Consider the following 18987-nt stretch of genomic DNA (forward strand, 5'->3'; position numbering starts at 1 on the left):
TCTGCATTACACAAATCCACAGTATGCATCTGCTCGACGGATATTTCTTCGACCCCGGTCGCCCGCTTAAAAGCACGTGCTACGGAATGATGCGCGCATTCCTTTTTGCTATTCTAGAACAGTATTCTTCTCTTTCTTTTCTTTTTTTTTTGTTTTGTTAGAAATCATTACTCTTTTGCATTTTTCTTTGGAAAGAAGAGAACATTATCGTTTGGACGGTGAGCTACGATCCCTCCCCTCGAACACATACGTATGCACCAATGATTGTGGCTAGTAGAAATGTCGGTTGCTATCGCGCAATTGTGCCGTTTTCTACTTTTATATTTGCTTTAAATATAATGTTCAGAAGAGATAAATGTCTCATTTAAAGCATTCATTCATTTAAATTTAATTAAAGCCGTCTCGTTTCTTTTTTTCCGCGAAATAACGACATAATTATAAGAGACTGACATGTCTGAGCGAACACTGCGAAAAACATACGATGCATGTTATTACGAATCGTACTTTTAGTACACACTTAACCAATCTGCTGAGCGATTCTGAGAACTATTACTGGATGATGATAGACCAAGATTTATGTTTGAGAAATACGTATCTATGGTTTTTGTTTATTTGTTTATAAAAATATTGGTAACAGTCCAATTTTTAGTTTTAGTGTCCGTGTAAAAGTCCGTATCCTGCAGTTGTCGCCCATGAAAAATGTTTACTTCACCGCTTACTTGATCTTGTTTTTTTTTAAATTTTTTTAGTACTTTTCACGGTTCATATAGACGCTAAATAAATCCAGAACAACACCGCACAGAGAATTAATCATATGCTCTTCAAAATTTCCACATTTTCAATACGCACCTCGGAAGAGTCTTGAATATTCATCTTTTACTCCAATATCGATAGAATAACAACATTTATTGTTTTCAAAAAACAGTAAAATCAATATGTACATGATCTACATTTATTTGTATGTATAATTCTTCTATGGAAGGATGGCTTCGATGCCGTACCGGTCTTAAGCGTACATAACAAGATTAACATATTGCCTAATTCTTGGTAACCTGGAAGCGAATTACTAAAAGAATAATGAGAATAATAAACAGAAAAAGAACAAAACAAAAAAGAAGAACTAAAGAGTTCTTTTTCTTAAACGGATCAGCTGACTTGAAACGAATTCACACCACCATTTCTAGGAGTTGACTTCACAAAGCGCTGGGCTTCTTTCGTCTGTCGGTTGGCCAGCTGGTGATTGTGGTGTTTTATCTCCATTGGTGCTCTTGACGCTACCAACAATGCCTTTGCTTGCAGCCTTATTAGCGGACCTTGTATTAACGCCAAGTCTCTGTTTAGTCGAATTTTTCACTAACACCCTAATCCATGTCCCCGCATGACATACAAAACATCGTGCCCGCGCTGCTCTGAGACATTTTTCATGCGCTCTCACATGACATTTCTTTGCATTTGAGCAACCCATCCAGAAGATCTGCTCTTCGTTGCTATGCTCCGGTGGTTCCGCTTTCCCGCACATCAGACACAAGATCTCCGTTCGAGCTTGATGCTGACCGCTCTTGGCGGTCAGTGCAGTTGTTAGGCTTTTTCGGATCAGATCAGGAGTCTTGTGAATCGATTCGCCAATCTCGTTGTCGATTGATTTCTCCTCGAGGTTTTGCTCGACGTCGTCATTCGCTGCTTCTACCTAAAAAGAGGAAATTCTGGTTGTGAGGGATTGTTGGGTCATGGTAACCATAGATGCGATAGTCGGAGCCGGTGTTTCTATCCCCTTCACTTTTAAACGGTCGGAGAAGGGACCCTCTTCACTTTTGAACATTTGGCGAAAGAATCCTTATTACTTGAGTTGCATGCCATGAACTGCACCCCCTTCTCCTGAGGAGGGTCCGCTCCTTCCTATCACATCTATGATGGTAACAGCATATAGATCAATCGTCGATGGTGAACGATTTAACAGATGCTACATGGAGGAAGTGCTCATATAACTTCAGTTCGTTGAATGGAGACGTTGAATTGGTTTCAGAAGTATAGTCGGGTCAAAACGATACGAAGCACGATGCAGTTGCGTAGGCGGCCGCGCTCGAAGCGGCGCGGCGGACGCCAGTTAGAATCGAGGTGGGACCATCGCGAAGTACAAAGAGGAATGGTGTCAAGGCTCCCGAGATTCTAACCGAGATTCTAACCGCTACTTAGCACCGCACCGCTTCGAGCGCAGCCGCCTACGCAACTGCACCGAGCTTCATGACGTTCTGACCCGACTATAATAGAGCAAGTTAGTTCTGATGTCAAAAATATCTCTTTTTTTCTGTTCAGTAATCCACAAAATAAAAGTAAATAAGCAAAAGTATAGTATAAATAATAGATAAATGAACAAGTTGTACATAACCACTCCCATCTGAAAAAAGAGCAGAAAAACTAACCATCGCTGCTCTTTTGACCAACGTACGTCTAATCACTCGGCAAGGGCCATTTTTCGTCGGACTTGTTCCTACTTCATCCGCTGCGCTATCCTTTGCGACGTTGCTTTCATTGCTGTCTGCCGTCATTTCTGTACTTCTTGCCAGTTCTCGGTCCTGTAACTACTATCTATCCAGTATATACGGCAGCATATTTTTTTAAAAGGGATATTTACTCACATGTTCATTTGCGGGTCGAATTACCAACCGCTTTAGTACCCATTCTGATCCTCTCCGTGTGTAGATCTTCTTAACTACTCTGGCACCATCCTTCGAGGTTTCTGATTCGGTTCTATGATCTTCTTCTGGAGAGTAACTCACCTAAGGAAATGAGGACTTGCTTAGTACTCGATGGTAGGTATCTTTGTTGACTAACTTACATCTTCAGTGGGCTTTGCAGCTGTTGAAGGCCGTGCTGATTCTTCGCAGAGTGTTTTTCCAGCCGCTGCAGGACCCTCTTTCAAGAAGATAATTTCAGGATTTGATTCCATCGCTTCCACAGCAGTAACTGATGCCTACAAGTAACAGTTTACATCAATATTTGCTTACACAACATCTAAACAAAAAAGTATGGAGCAACTGAGAAAGTGGTCTAAGCTTATGAAGAGATGAATCCAGAACAATTTATACATACAAAAGGGACTTCCGCAACCGTATTGGAGCTTCCTGCGGTTTCTTCAGCGATCTCTTGATTTTCCTGAAAACAGTGAATTGCGAAAGACTGCATCCGTTTTTTTCCAACATTTTTTTCAGAGGAATGGTTGTGATGTGACGAAACTCATTCGTACTTTGGAAGAGGAAAACGAAGTCATGATTTTTTTGAAAAAAAGTAGTACAACACGGTGTTAGCCCGCGCCTTTCCGCTGCTGTTGGTGAAGAATATTAGAACAAAGTATCGAGAAAACGAAACAAGTGCATACAACTAAAGAAGAAATTGTTTCGGGGTAAAAATATGAGCAAAAGTTGTAAGGAATAAAATAATAGCAAAAACAACCCGTTACGAAACCCGACAGTAAATAAAACATGACAAAAATTCAAAGCGAGTAACGAAGTTGTTGACGAGAAAGATTATGTTGCACCGGATAAACTTACGGCTCGTTGGAAATTTTAGATACATCGGAAATAAAGTCGGAAAGTGAGCTTTGATCAAAACATGCACGAAAAACTGCCAATTCGATTATAGTGTTTATGTGGAAATTCTCGCACGAGAAACCAAAGAAGAATTGATTCGAGTGGAAGAAAAGCAGGAGAGGGCAAGTAGGAAAATCTTACCTCTGCAACCTCGTTGACTCGAGAACTTTGTGGTTGTTCTTCAGACCTTTTTCTCACTTCGATCCCTTCATTAGGAAGTTCGATTCCCTCGTCTTCCTCATTCTTTGCTTGTCCGTCTGTTGTTGATTGCTCTAATGCATCTATTAGAGCTTTTTCCTTAAAGTATTTGATTTTTGACGAACAATTCGTAGCGGAAAAACCAACCAAATAGTTTACTCACGGATGGGAGAATAGGTCTTCTGACCACGACACGTTTCACAACTCTACGACCGCCTTGTGTGATGACCGTTTGCCGTACAACCCTTCGATATCCAGGCGGAAGAGGGCCAAGCTCAGACTGTTTCTTGAGCAGCAGGCCCATCTGAACAATAGGAGCAATGGTAATAAGCACCTCAAAGGAAGAAGGTTCATTTCGTCAGATTTGACTCACCGATGGTGTTGCTTCAACAAGTTCTCGTCTAAGAACTTTTGCAGGTAACAAAATAGGAAGTTCTTGTACACCATGTTCATTCATTTCCTCTTGTGATTGTTGTTGCACCGATTGTGGATCTTCCTCTGCGTTATCACTGAGCAGGCGACAACGCTGAAATTCCACTCAAATCTTACTAAACCTATAAATAAAAATCCAAAACTCTGGGCTGTAAACCATTGAAATGGAATGCAGGATTTCTGTAGCCTTCTATGTAGTCTCTTCATTTATAGCAATTCACAGGCGAATTTCAGTCATCGTAGTCTGAGAGGTCGCAAGGTATCGGTATTTATAAAGCTTATAAGTCATAGAATTTGAAAAATCGGATCTTCGGACATAAACAATAAAATCTTGGCAGGATAGGAGCGCTTCAACCGCATTCGGCTGCTCGGAGTTTTCTAAGCAAAATATTTAGTGGCATAAAATCTCAGAACATTTGACTAGGCTATTGAAAGGGAAAAGATCAGTCAGAGAAGCTGAGAACGAAGTATCAACTTCTGTTTTCAAAAAAATATAAAGTCTACAGAGCAGCAATGCCGATGGCTGTATTAGAGATAAAAATCGATCAAAACAACCCCTAAAAACCACTCACAGACGTGCTCGCTTCGACGAATTCGCGTTTAAGAACTTTTCGTATCGGTTGTGCGACAACCTGTTGATTTTGCTCACGCTGCGTTCGAATCCTCAACACTTCCTTCTGATCTTCGTCACTGAGTCGAATTCTCTGGAGAAAGAATATAACTGTGTTTTCAGCTGAGAAATCATTGGTGGTAAAAACTGGTCGACAAAAACAGGATGTATGTTTATGTATTACTTCGCACTGTCATCCAAATACGATGTCGGTGTTGGCTGTAAACATCAAAGCTCTACAACACAAAGTCCTACAGTTCCGTCTGATGGCATAGCATTACCTGAGAATTGATATCTATGAAATACACTTACAGAGGAACGTGCTTCTAGAAATTCACGTCTGAGCACTTTTCGAGTTGCCGGGATCTTATTTTCGCGGCTCTGATTCGGTTGTTGACTTGGACATTCGCCTTGTTTACTCTGAAAGTGGTTGTGGTGAGTGTAAATAATTCGCAATCCTCTTTGCTTTTGTAGAAAAGGAGACGTAGTTTTCAAAAAGGATCTTCTAGAAGAGCACAATAATCTTCTTGGCTTTAGTACTTTTTCATTAACATACATACGACTCACTGGAGAGTGACAGAATAATGTCAGTTTGTTATAAATCCCTAGTATGAAAATACTTCTTAGTTTTCCAATTACGAACTTTATAGCAGCGTGAAAATCACATAGAGTAGGTGCATTCGCGTAAACGGCGCGACGAAGATAGCGGTTTGAATCGAGGTGGGATCATCACTACAGCGAGGAATGGTGTCAAAGAAGAGTTCCCTCCAGATTCTAACCGCTACGCTCTACTGCACCGCTTCGAGCGCATCCGCTTACGTGACTGCATCGTACCTCATGTCGTTTTGACTCTACTATACATTGTTTCCACTCACCGAAGTACTTGGTCCGGCTTCTTCTTGCTGTATAAAACGTGAAGAATTCTGAAGTCGGGTCTTCGGCGTTTTCTCTACGCCTGCAGGTAGAATTTCACTCATCTTGCTTTCGATTGTAGATCGAATATCTCTGATTACATGCGGCAGATGGCTTTGCATACAAGTATTCACCATCACATGCTGCTTTTCGTCCAACTAAACAGATATTAAAGATTATTTCAGGAAGGTTTATACAGAAATGAATTAAAATCATACTCCTTGGAACTGTTCCAATTCTTCTTTAGCCTCTTCTCTCAATGTTATCAACGGTGAAGACGTACGCGGCGGTTTTCCTTTGAATGTTGGACGTAATAACTCTACAGTTACTTTTGGAATGGGTTTTTTCTGCATGACCAACTGGGGTGGTGTATCAGCTCTGGTGTGATCGTTTTCTTCTTTTTCTTCCCGTGATAGATTGTCTTCGTAATGTTCATCATCATCTGAGTCACCCATATCTTCGGAACTGTCCAACAGTGGTGGTGCGCCTTCGTCATGTTCAGATGATGCACTTGAACAGCCGGGCATTTCGGTTGCTAGGTAGTGTTGAACAGATGGAATGCGCTGGTGAGCTAAAAATAGGAATTCCGATGAGATATTATATGAGCAATCTAGTAAAAGCTGTCGTCAACCAATAGGACAACAAAAATTGTCCACCAACAAGCGGAACAATAGTAACAATTGTAGTTAAATCGCAGGTACTTTTAGTTAAAAAATCTCAATTTTATCAAATGGTCAGGACAAGAAAGTGAGTCTACAAGAGTCAGAACAGGCAAAAGAAAGTGTGCACGTTGCAAAGGCGTCACGGTCGCTACGCCTCATCGCACCGCTTACGCAGCCGTGCTTCATGTCGTTTTGACTCTACCATAGCAACATCGAGCGACAGATAATAGCAAAAGAAAACTCGAACAGAGACAATAAAAAGAATTCATCGAAAAGTCACCTTTATCAATGAAAGTCGCAATTGCATGTGCGTGGATGCAAGAGACTCCTTTTTTCTGAGCAACATCCGAGCAATTGCAAATGATCTGATACGGACATGCTCCACATCTATCACAATGAGTGTTCTGAAACACGGTTTCTTGACTTTAAGAATACAATGTGAACTCAGAGACATACATCTTCGCCACATTCGCATGGATCACCCACGACTACCGTATACTCGAATCCGTCTTCTGCTTGAACGGCCCATGTGTCATCTGAGAGTTCGGAAACACATGAATCCTAGGAACAGTTCTTCAAATATTGTTCTTTAGCTGTATTTTGAAAACTATAAACTATTAACGTACCAATCGGGATGAATAGTACAGCAGGGCATCCTTATGTCGTCGATGAGTTTGCCAGCGTTTCGACTTTTCTTTTGGGTTTTGCTCCGATTTCTCTAAGCCTACTTTGTGGCCTAGATGTCCGAGACAACCTCGGTAGGAGACACTTCCATCCATATTTTCGATCACCTATGGAAAATATGTGTGCCAGCTTGAAAGCTATCCTTAATTAGAACCTCACTCTGATAAAAGCCGGACAGTGCGAATGGACACGTTCGCTTTTCTTGAAGCGCTGTCTTATTTCCTTTGGATCCACGGCAGCACCTTTCCCTCTTGAATGTTTACACACAAATATATGATTTCGGCCATCCTTACACAACCTAGAAGTTCGCTTCGTGAATTCCACTTTGGTGAGTCTTTCAACCGAGTCGATCCATTCCTAGAAATTTGTACAGGAAGTTTTGAGTTGGATTGATAATTTTTGATTTGGATATGAGCAAGGCTATTATTCGAGTCTAATTTTTGAGTGAAATTAGTAGGGGGATCAAGCAAAACCAGAACGAGCAAAAACAACTTAATAAATATATCAGTCCATGAAGTGGGCGCGAAAGGAACTTCTTTTTCTGAACAGCAGCGATTTTACCTCGAAATCGTCATGAGTGCGAAATGTTCCTTGAATCATAGAAAAATCTTGACCGCCTTGTTTTCGATGTTTTTCATCACAATGAATTGCCAACTCTTCTCCTGTACGAAAAAGACTGTGACAAGCAGGGCATGTTACCGGGAAATAATTTGCGGAACGACCAAGAGGCACTCCATGCATCCGCTGAAAATCAATGGTTTATGTTTTGTAGATCATCTCAGATCAATTGCTTACCTCTCTATGGACTCGTATACCATGTTGAGAATAGTAGATTTTACCACATTCACATTCTATGCCGAATCTGCCCTCAAATTTCGTGTTCTTGATTTTTAATTTCAGCTGATCCACTTTCTCCTTCGACCACCAATGGACGAACCGTAGATGATCGTATAGGTTTCCCAGCTGATATGGACCCCGTTGACAGACGGGGCATCTGGCACGCGTACGCGCCATCTGAAAACTGCAACCAATTAGAAGACGGTTCATCCTTGGTTGTCGGCCAATCATTTCAGATCCACGCACAATTACATAGAAATGAATCAAAGAGGGTTTCCTTTGCTTGTGTTTAATCATTGCGAAGAAAGTTACGAAAATGTTTTAAGTAAACAAGAATAAAAGAAGGATTCCTTGCCTTCTCTACTGAATCAAAGATGAGTGGGACCCTGGGGAAAAACAGAACTCATTAACGTTATTCTTGTCTTAGCTCCAATTCTCAATGAGACCGAGATCACAATTTTTTTTTGAAAAGAGCGAACGACTAGTAAACGCCGAGACAGAAGAAATAATGTGGCAGTTGAAAACTGGAACCAAGCAAAATTTGAAAAATAATACAAATGACTGAAAATAGATACATGGAGATGTTGACTAGAGTTGAAATATGTCAAATGTAAATGTTTGATTATTCTACAAAAATCTCCTAATTTATTAGAATCCACTTTCAGAAGAGGAATGAGACGGTAATACTCTCTTCCTAAATCCTTCACTGTTCCACACATATGGTTGCAACTGAGCTGGTGATAAAGGTGGCGAGCTACAAGGCAGGCACTGCACGGAGGCACAGCATGAAGGAGCAGAGCACTTGATCTATAGTTGGGTCAAAATGACATGAAGCACGAACAGTCGAGTAAGCGGCTGTGCTCGAAGCGGTGCGGTAGAGTGTAGCGGTTGGAATCGTGTAAGAATCCTCGCTACCGCCACCCATCTCTGCCGTTCGCCACGGTCCCACCTCGATTCCAACCGCTGTCTCCACCGCACCACTTCGAGCGCAGCCGCTTGCGCAACTGTCTGTGCTTCATGTCGTTTTAACCCGACTTAGATATGATTTAGCATCGGATTAATCACCTTTGCTCGCTACTCAGTAAATTTTGTGGTTGGGAGATGGTGCTGCTACCGCACTTATTTACTGAGAAAAGTCAATTAGCGTACGTAGAAGAAAAAAGTGCAGGCCCTGAAGAAAACACACTAATATACTGAGAAAGGCACAGAGAGCACCAACTAAAATCAAAAAGAAAAGAAAACAAAACGAACCGTGAACATCAACAACAACACTGCAGTCACATAAGAAGGAACGTCCGAATTTTCTCAGAAAATCATTTACCAGCTTTCGAAAGGAGGAAATGTGTGAATGAAGTGAAAAATACTGGGACTTCAAGAAATCGGAGCTTGTACGATATTTAAAAAACGAGTTTTAACCGTCAGAGAGAACAGAAGGGAGAATAGTGTCATTTTTCCAAGCACGAATGATTGAGTGACTGAAAGTGAAAAAGAGAGCGGGAAACAGGAATCAGGTTGGTATCACCATGAAAAGTATTAGATTTCAAGAGAAAGGTAATACCAAGTTTTTGATACGACAATCAATGAAAAAAAGGAGCCATCGAGCGATAGGACAATGGCGCGGGTGCTGGCGAAAATAATTATCTTTCACAGCTACAGCTGTAATAATCCTAATTGTGCACAATTATTCCAGGATTTCACATAAAAAACAAAAAAAAAACTACAAGAAAATACAAGTAAGAGAAGGAGATACGAGAAGCTTATCGTTGGAACTGCCCTATTGATTGTCGTCACATCGATTGGCGAACACAGAGAGGCACGGCGCCTCACCGGGGACTTCACGTCAAGCCTACACAATACGTTCGGTTGCAATTGTACTATTGTACGACCGGAGCCTATCTTTATAGGCTTATTTGAGTGAGATTAGAACTAAGGAGGAAAGAAAAGGAATCACATGTGATTCATTTCCGCGTCTACTTCTAGACGAATTAAATTTACTTGTGGTCCTTTGGAACTACACAATACTCTGAGACAGTGGTGAGTATTTGTGTCATCTTCGCAGAAAAACTCCAACTGCCACCAAGTAGTTAATCAATAAGCTCTAAGAGAATATTTATTTATTTAATTTATTTATTTGAAAACACCTACAGGTGTGCCATAAAGCAAAAACAAGATGGAACAGAGCTCACTAGAATTTCGCTTAAGTTTTACATATAGTCGAGTCAAAACGACATGAAGCACGTACGCAACTGCGTACGCGGATTCTCTCAAGGCGAGCGCGTACGCAATTGCACCGCAACTACACTCGTGATTCATGTCGTTTTGACCCGACTATGGGAAGGTTCTTCACAGGATGTGCGGTGGGTTGGCAGGTCACTCTCCTGCTGCAAAAGATGAGAAATCCTCACGCGAGATCCTTCTCCCAAACCCGAAACGCTAGTCGCCAGAACGGAGGAATTCGTCAGAGACCCTAGCCGAACGGGTAGGGAGACTTCAAGTGGAACTCACTAACCTTGCTATCCTTGAACGACTAACTACCACTAGGAGAGAATAAGGACCAATTGTAGGAACGAATTTGAAAAAGAGCATATCAAGGCAGAATCCAGATAGCTAGTGTCACAAAAAAAAACAACAGAAAAAAATTCAACAAAAAGCAAAGTTATTTCACAAATGTAACATTCTTAAGTCAAAAATGAGCAAACATTTTATAAAAGCTGAAGGGAGGGCCACAGATCAATCCATTTAAAACATGTGTTCTACTTCAATACCTATACCTTAAAGTTAGACTTCTTACTCTAAAACCTAGTGCCATTCCACTGGGTCCGAAAAGACAAGAACTCATTGGTTTTGAGCGGTATCGAACCACCAGCTGCACAGACGTAGTGGTGACCTTTTACCATTGCGCTACATTCACCCTAGCACTTCATAGATGCTCACGTATCCGACGAAATGTCAATAATTCGCTGGAACATTCATGAAGTCAATCAGTAGCGACTACGAAGCAATGGTAACCTTTCCGAATTCCATCCTGTTGAAGTGTTTTGTTGGGTTTTTCATAACTTTCAAAACACATGCATAGATCCAGCCTAATGCAAATGGTGTCCCAGTACTTCCAGAAGAAATCATCAACAACGCTATAATTTGTCGTTAACAACTATTATGAAGGTCCCATTCAAGTCGCTTATGTTACAGGTGTTATTTTTATGAGGAACTTCTGTGTTACTTCCATTTCAAAGTCCACTTATAGTCCATTTATGACACACGGGAACGAGATAGGACTTCGTTGTAGGAATTGCTGATGTCTGGAAGATCCCTGCGACAGGGAGCTATGAGAATGGCAGCTAGCATCCATGGAATACCCGTTTTTGCACATTCATGCACCAATACCTCTTCTCGAATGATGACGGCACGGTTGGCACCCGACGACGACGTCACCTAATGAGCAACCGCGACGCAACCGTCGACGCAGACCGGCGATGTTGTGCTTGCTCAATGCCTCCTCATTGACGTTAGAACAAAAACACGGAAGTCTCCGACAATTTGACTATTATTGCATCCAGCGAAGATCCTAAGGACTAATGGATGGGGCTTGAGGTGGTTTCAAGGCTTCCGACGGGTTTACGGTTGTGGGAATCGATGTGGATGGGAGGTAAAAAAGATTGTTGCGGCTGGAAGCACACTTTAGATCCCTACAGCAAGGGTTAGGAGGTCTCGAGGGTCAATCGAGAGGTTCGGGGAACGCGGTGCTACTGTATCTGCTCCAAGTAGACCAGCTTCTATACGCTTTCCAGAGCGATCTGAATCCAGAGGACCGCTGCCATGGAGATATGACTAAAAGTTAAGTACTTGAAATCCACCTAAAATGTTCTCAGGATCACACACATCACCATGGATCTTTTTCTATATGAAATAACATCCTATACGAATCTAAGAGTAGGAAAATTATTCTAGAAAAGATCGCAACACATAAAGTGACTGATGGTATACGATAAAGTGGGGATAAGGCCTAGGATTCCATGAAAACCATGGAAAGAAGAGAACGGTGCGTAGCGGCCGGCCCCAAAATAATTGTGCTCTAATTTTTGAAGCGAATGGATGAATTGCATGAACACGCGATCGTGTTGTCCACGCAAGCGCGTAGCGGTTGTGCTAGGGTACGCAAATTCATGTCCTGCTAGGAGGACTTTACGTCATACAGTACCCGAAAACCATGGTGAGTGCGAACGTGCGCCGAGAAATCTCGTTGTTTTCGTGGAAGAGGTGAGGTCTTTTGCTAGAGTTGACTTCATTTATCACTTTCGCAGTGTAGATATCAAAGATCACGCCTTCGGATCCGATTGAGCTCAGTGATTTTGTTGACATCGTGCGTGTTGGTGCCGTTCTTGTCGTTCTCAGAGAGTACGCATTTTCAATTGCCGTACTTCTCCTAGCCACTTCACAGAAGTCAAAGAGCTTCGAAAGTCAAAGGATTTGATCGAAATAACTTGATCTATTGATATTTCGAGCAGTAAAAAGAGGAGAAAAAGGAATACAACTGTTCTTCACAATTCAATTCTTGTTCACAATTTCACAATTGAACCACAATGGTGATGTTTTACTTGTGGACCAGTCTGCTGTGTAGTGAAAAGAAATAATTTTTTTTTTGGAAAAAAAATGATGAGTTTCGACAAGAGTAGCTCAGAATTAGTACAATTTTCATCTAGTTAAGAATTCGCGCAAACGAGTACAGTATTTATTTTGAAAGGTAAGAGTTATGTCGAATATTCTGTTGTGAAATTAATCCTAACTCCAGAAATCCACAAATTTTCGCACGAGAAGCGTCATAACGAAAAAAAAAACTCTTTTAAGACATATTTTTACCTAGGTCTTTAGTATACGGTTGAATGACTGAAAATATGTCCTATACAATCTATAAGTCCTGTACATATATATTCCTACACAATATATAATGATAAACACTGCTTGTTACTTTTCTAGTACTATGGCTATCGGTTTCCTGTCTCGATTGTCTCTGCGTTTCTCTCACCTTCTTTTTCTCTCCCTCCCAGAGCAAGTTCTCATGCACTATCATTTAGAATTATCAACTTTTTTTTTTCTGAAATTGAGGCACTTCAATTAATCAGCATAGTAAGTTGAAGAGTTTTTTGGGATTGAATTTGTCAGTCGCCATTTGGACCTTCAAATCGTTCCAGATTTCTTTGATGTATTTCTAATGAAGGTTTAGGTAATGGTAATCGAATTCAATGATCTGCCGCCTGAACTGGTGATTGCCATAGTGTCACGACTCACCTATGGTGATATGTGCAACTGTCTGACGTTGAACAAGAAGACGAGAAGTATCATCAACACTAACCTTCATCTAATTCCTCGAATGTGGATCACTAACATCTCACTTGTTAGAGAAGAGGTGATTTTTCCATTCCTATGATTGAATGTAGCTCTCTAGCTTATTATTTCTTTCATCTATCCATACCGAAAGTCTATAATGTCCGCTTTTGTTCACTGGTTTACCAGTTTCTCGTTGGTGTGATGAACTTGCTGGTAAATCTCCAATTCTGTGGCGCCAATCTCCACTCAGTGGCGCCCTCATTCTCGAAGCAAATAAATGAAATAAATGGGTCCCCTAAGGTCTAAGCATTAGTCTCAGAGGATCTATGGCATGTAAACTAAGGTTACTAAGAGGAAAAAGTAAGTTAGAGCGTCGTGAAATAAAGACCAACTACATTATACTTGGGGAGGGGGACTCAGTGACGCCCTTATTTCTGGACGCCTCTATCTTACTTTTTTCTCCTATTAGGTGTAGCTTACATATCATAGATCCTCTAAGACTAATGCTTAGGTCTTAGGGTATGATTTAGTTACTCACTTCCAGAAATAAGGACGCCACTGAGTGGCCCACAATCACATTTTACTCCAGATCCTCTAAGACTAATGCTTAGGTCTTAGGGTATGATTTAGTTACTTACTTCCAGAAATAAGGACGCCACTAAGTGGCCCCCAATCGCATTTTACTCCAGATTTTCATAGTGGGATCTGACACAAGAAGTTCCCATAGTACTGTAACAAATTATACTATTCGGGAAATAATCGGTTCAAAATTACCTGATTTATGGTGGAGTTGTGCTTGAAGTGGCGCGGTGGGACCCTCGTTGGAACGTCGTAGTCCAATCACAGCTGAGCGAGGTCTCTCAGCGACCGCTTTCGCAAATCCACTACAAATCAATCGGTTTTTGACCGAGCTGTGGTGAGATGTAGGAAAGTAGTCTCCTAATCGATTTGAGAAAAAAGAACTAATTGAGCTTGATTTATCCACCAAAACAATGGAAGGAACTAATCGCTATCGACCACACTCCCCACAACATTCATAAGCATTTCCATCATAGAGGTGTCCAGAAAATATGGAATTTTCCAATGAACTTAACCCTGTTCTTTCAGAAATCCTGCTTCAAGCTCTCGGTTTCCCGGAACTCTTTCAAGAGTCCGAAGAAAAATTGGTTATGTTCATTGAAGGAGAACTCAAATGCTGCCAAGAAGACTCGTCCTTGTTATGATATTACTGACTTTTATAACAATGACGGTACGTCAGCACTTTCTAAATTCTTTGTCCTCATTTTTAATTATAATATCGATTTTTAGGCTTTTATGGAATGAAGTGGGATAAGGCGAACAAATCTACCGAATTTCTTGTGTCCTCTATACAAAATTCATTGGAAGAACATCTCAGTTTTGTTTTGCAAAAAGCGAATGTATTATGCCTCAAGTTGGTAGGGTAGTCCTCGATGCAAATTATATAGTTAAATTTTGCGTCGTTTATGTGTTTATGTGCACTTCATTCATCAATCAATTCCTTCAGGTTGATCTCAATGGTGCTGATCTGGAAGTTGTTACAAATGTTTTGCGCCTTTCTAAAGCAAGAGTTAGCCATTTGCAGTTAGTAATCAATAGAACAATGTCATCCGAAATCGTCTCTGTTATCGATGCTACAGGTACAGTCTTCATTTCTCATTGCAATCCTTTATTGAATTTTTGGAAATATGTTGACTGTCATCTTGTGACTTTTGTGTGAGAGGAAAGAAATGCAATCGTTTATTTAAAAAAAAAAAACGTTACAAACGTTTATTTAAATACAATTCACGTATAGTGACCGCCGTATGTTTATTTGTTTATTTATTTGTTGGACGGATGGAATTTTTCTTTTCATACTGTCAACCAATCGTTCTGACAATCTCAAAATGTAGTATCGAGTTTGATAAGCTGTACACGAGGTTGTTAAATAAATCTATTGGCTAACATTTCAGCTATATCGCCTTCTTCAGAGCCTGAAAAGGTTGGGGATTCAATCTACAATTTAAACGACCAACCTCTCCACAACTAAACTGATAAACTCCACGCCAACTTTCAATAATAATTGAATTGGGATTGAATCCCCATCCTTTTCAGGATCTGAAGAAGCCGATATAGCTGAAAAGTTAGCCAATAAATTTATTTAACAACCTCGTGTATAGCTTATCAGACTCGATACTACATTCAACTATGTCGAGGTTCATTGAAGGTCGAACTTTTCAATCTCAAAATGATTGCGTTAATACTGCTGAAGTAGTTTAGGCATAAGTAGGCTTTGTTTGAGGCCGACGATCTTCTATTCCTCTTCGCTGCCTAAATGCTGACATTTTACGGCTCATATTTCCACAACATCCAAATTTTTAGGTGCTGAAACCATTGACATAGTATTGTCCGACGGTGATTTCTTCAGAAGTCTTCCTTTTCAAAGTCGAATTTTCCGAAAGGTACTGACGACATAAGAAATTTGTTTGTGCACATACATTTTTTCAATTTATTCTTTTTCTTGTTTTCCACAATAAATTCGTGCATTGGTTACTTTTTCTCTCAGTTTTCACACTGCTCCGCTTAGGCATGGTCCGTAACGGTAAGAACATCCAGTGAGAATGTATCGGACGTATTGGATATTGGTGACAACGATTTGTTAGCGTTGAAAGCAGATTCGATAGAGTTTTTCGGAACAACAAGTATAACGACGGAAGGTGCCCGGAGATTGGTTCAGGTAGCTAGCTCGTCAAACTTTGAGCGCTAGTATAGCAAGGTTAAAATGACATGAAGCAGGGTACAGTTGCGTAAGCGGCGCGGTGGAGAGAAGTGGGACCATCGCCAACAGCAGCGAAGAATGGTGCTAGCAAAAGCCCTCACTCGAACTTAACTGCTGCGCTCCGCCGCAGCGCTTCGAGCCGCTTACGTAACCGTGCTTCATGTCATTTAAATCTTACTGTATGTTTTTATTTATGGAATTATATTTATATTTCCTCAACTTTTTTTCTCTTGTTACTTCAACTCAGATCTTTTTTCTCCCAGTTTGCTCAGTCTACAGCGGACTCTTTTTGTTTGCCGAGCCTTACATGTTGAGGTAGTGAGAATTCGCCATATCTTATCCGACTTACTTTTGAGATTGGTTTCTTCTTTTTTGATTGAACCAAAGATTTCATACTCAGAATTCAATTTTTTTTTCAAAGGAAGCACCTACTTGAGATTTGATTCATAATCGTTCTGCTGACGTACTTGCCTTTAGGAATGGATAGCAGGCCGGAGGAAGATTTCTCTAGTCTACTTCAGACATACGGAGGACTACGATTTTTCGGAGTTGTTACATGGCATTCCACATAAGGTATATTGTTGACTACCTGTTAGATTTGTTCAAGCTCTTCTTCAATTGTGGTGCAGTGCTGATCCCGTTCTAATCAATCAACACTTACAAACTCTCCTGCTGTCTAATGAATGAGAGATATTTGCGGCATTCTTTTTGATATCACACGTATTATTTGCAAGGAATTAGGAGAAGTAAAAAAAATCGAATGCTCGAGCTGCCATCGAATGTTTGTTACTTGCGATCTCTTTACTTTCCGAAGATAAGTTGTAAAATTTACTTTGGTTCATGGTAGAGTATTTTCTTTAATGTTCCAAGTGATTTCTTGTTGATATTTTCATGACTTAGTTGACTTAATCGGGGGCTGATATCATCACCTGACGCGATTACTCATATCTTCCAACTTTCTCGATGTTCTACGAGATTTCGTACGGAATAAATCCATTCGTCGCTATTCCATATCCTGCGAAACCTTACGTTTCGCGTGAACTGCATGTCCACGCCGACTGTCTTCATGTCCTCTTTGACCAGCTTAGTCCACAACCTTCGTTTTCGGCCAGGTAGCCTTCATAGGATTTGTAAGACATTGATACCTTCCACGCGTTTTTCGCCGGTACGCCACATCGATTTCTGCGTAGAGATCTTCATTGTGGCGTACCCTGGGCCAAAAGTACCCTAGTAGTCGTCTAAACAGCTTTCGTTCCGTGCAATCAAGCTTCTCCATAACCGTTGATGGTGCTGCCCAAGTCTCCCTCCCGTACATTATGATAATGCGAATTGCGGATAGGTAGTAGACTCGTATTCGTACTCTCCTCCTATATTTAAAGAGTTCCAAAACCCACGAACTCTGAAGTAATCGCAATAGTAGTAATAGTAATCTTAATGAAATTCACCGGATATTGAATTGATGTGGCATCACTTGTGTGATTTTAACCATAACAATGCTTACGAGCTCGTATATTATTTGAAGGAGCATCGGAATATCTTTTCAGTTGCCCCTCACCGTCTAGAAGTTCTAGAAGAATGTTTAGATTTGTGAACTTCGTCTTCGACAGTTTTTATCGTAGATTTTTGAATGCTACACATTTATTTAGTTACAATCGATAGAACTGTGTCGTAATGCTTTGCAATCGTGAAAACATTGTTTTTCGTTATCAGTCTGTGTTAATCTGTAATTAGTGTTTTGACCATTTGTTACTTTGCAGGGTACCACCTTCCCAATAGCTGTAATTCGTCCAGATGGAGAAGAGTTGAGGATGACTTGGGATTCGTCGAAATTCCGCTGTTTCACTGATGAAGCTGACGATGAGGGTGATGATGAGTTTCCTGACCCATTATGATGATGAGCAGCCGTTGCACTTGCCTTTTTCTATAAATATGTTATCGGACAGCCACTTGAGCTTGCAATTTGATTTAAAATTAAGCTCGCAACTTGTCGTGCTGCTTTCCATTGTTGTGTAAATATTATATTTTGACGGGCCGTCGTGAACATCGCAGTATTCTAACTAAGCTAATAATTAGTCATTGAATAGTGAGTTTTCTTACACTGTGATAGTTGTGATCATTTTTGGTGCGCTTTGGAGCTGATAGTAGATGTTTGATTACATTCAGCAACAAATGAATAGTTTGAGAAATAAAGTAAAAGTGTTTATTGCACCAAAATTGATCGAGTAGCCTTTTGACCACAATTTTCTTCAAGTCTCAACTCTAGGGGTCATCGTTCCTTTAAAGTGGTCAACTGTTGCTAATAGATAGATGGGATGCGTTTGTTTTGTATATTCCTATGTGTTCTTGCAGAACATACTGATAAAGTGATTTTCCTAGTTCTCAGTGTTGCATTTCTCTTAGAAATGTTTGCGTTATGCACGAAATTATTGTTCGCAAGGATTTTGCCTTGCCTTTAGACCAGGACTCATGCAAAAAACCAAAGTATGTATTGTGTGTTTGTGGAAGATTTAACATTGCGATTATTCTTGCAGCTGCATTTTTACGTAACCGCGCCGACTTAATCGAATATCAATTCTCTCGCGTTTTGATTTGCAGAGCCGTTGTCCTTTAGAATCATTGGAGCGTTTCATGAGAGTCCATGTAGCTGGTAACTAATTCACTAGTCTTGTTTAATCCTTCCATGAATTTCATTAAGTTCGAAGCAAACTAGTAATTAGTGATTTTGTTGAGTTTGAAAGATGTCGGAGTGCTGATTATTATCGTTAGAAAATGTTTATTTGCAGTAGAACACTAAGACGCTTACTGCTTAAAAGCTGCGCTGCTGTTCTAGATACAAAAACACAAACACGCAATGGAATCCCCTCAATCATTTTGTCGCTGTCTTAGTAGCTCCTATCCCCTTCTCTTTTTTTTCTTGTTGGAGAGATATGTTCACTACATAACGGTGCTTACTGATTGTTTATG

General features: G+C 40.5%; 2 protein-coding genes across 3 annotated transcripts; one reads left to right on the top strand and one right to left on the bottom strand.

The window, feature by feature from the left end:
- Nucleotides 1–1180: 1180 nt before the first annotated feature.
- On the bottom strand, nt 1181–8099 carry RB195_008574 (uncharacterized protein; the record flags this gene model as incomplete). Its single annotated transcript, XM_064195139.1, has 18 exons — nt 1181–1687; nt 2421–2573; nt 2637–2777; nt 2837–2971; nt 3091–3153; nt 3729–3884; nt 3949–4089; nt 4159–4311; nt 4790–4921; nt 5140–5247; nt 5703–5897; nt 5958–6310; nt 6682–6805; nt 6858–6962; nt 7028–7192; nt 7245–7442; nt 7647–7829; nt 7881–8099. 18 exons carry the CDS (start codon nt 8097–8099, stop codon nt 1181–1183), a joined length of 3231 nt encoding a protein of 1076 aa, XP_064046284.1.
- Nucleotides 8100–12023: 3924 nt separating this feature from the next.
- RB195_008575 (uncharacterized protein) lies at nt 12024–17915 on the top strand (the record flags this gene model as incomplete). 2 transcript variants are annotated; one of them, XM_064195140.1, is made up of 9 exons in its annotated part: nt 12024–12179; nt 13144–13326; nt 14355–14496; nt 14556–14683; nt 14773–14905; nt 15627–15706; nt 15832–15981; nt 16501–16596; nt 17781–17915. In XM_064195140.1, 9 exons carry the CDS (start codon nt 12024–12026, stop codon nt 17913–17915), a joined length of 1203 nt encoding a protein of 400 aa, XP_064046285.1. The 2 variants fall into 2 exon arrangements, with proteins under 2 accessions (XP_064046285.1, XP_013295034.2); XM_013439580.2 differs by lacking the exon at nt 12024–12179 and having other exon boundaries at nt 13147–13326.
- Between the last annotated feature and the right edge of the window lie 1072 nt (nt 17916–18987).

This window comes from Necator americanus, chromosome III (genome assembly GCF_031761385.1).
Source record: "Necator americanus strain Aroian chromosome III, whole genome shotgun sequence".
In the NCBI taxonomy this organism is placed as follows: Eukaryota; Metazoa; Nematoda; class Chromadorea; order Rhabditida; family Ancylostomatidae; genus Necator; species Necator americanus.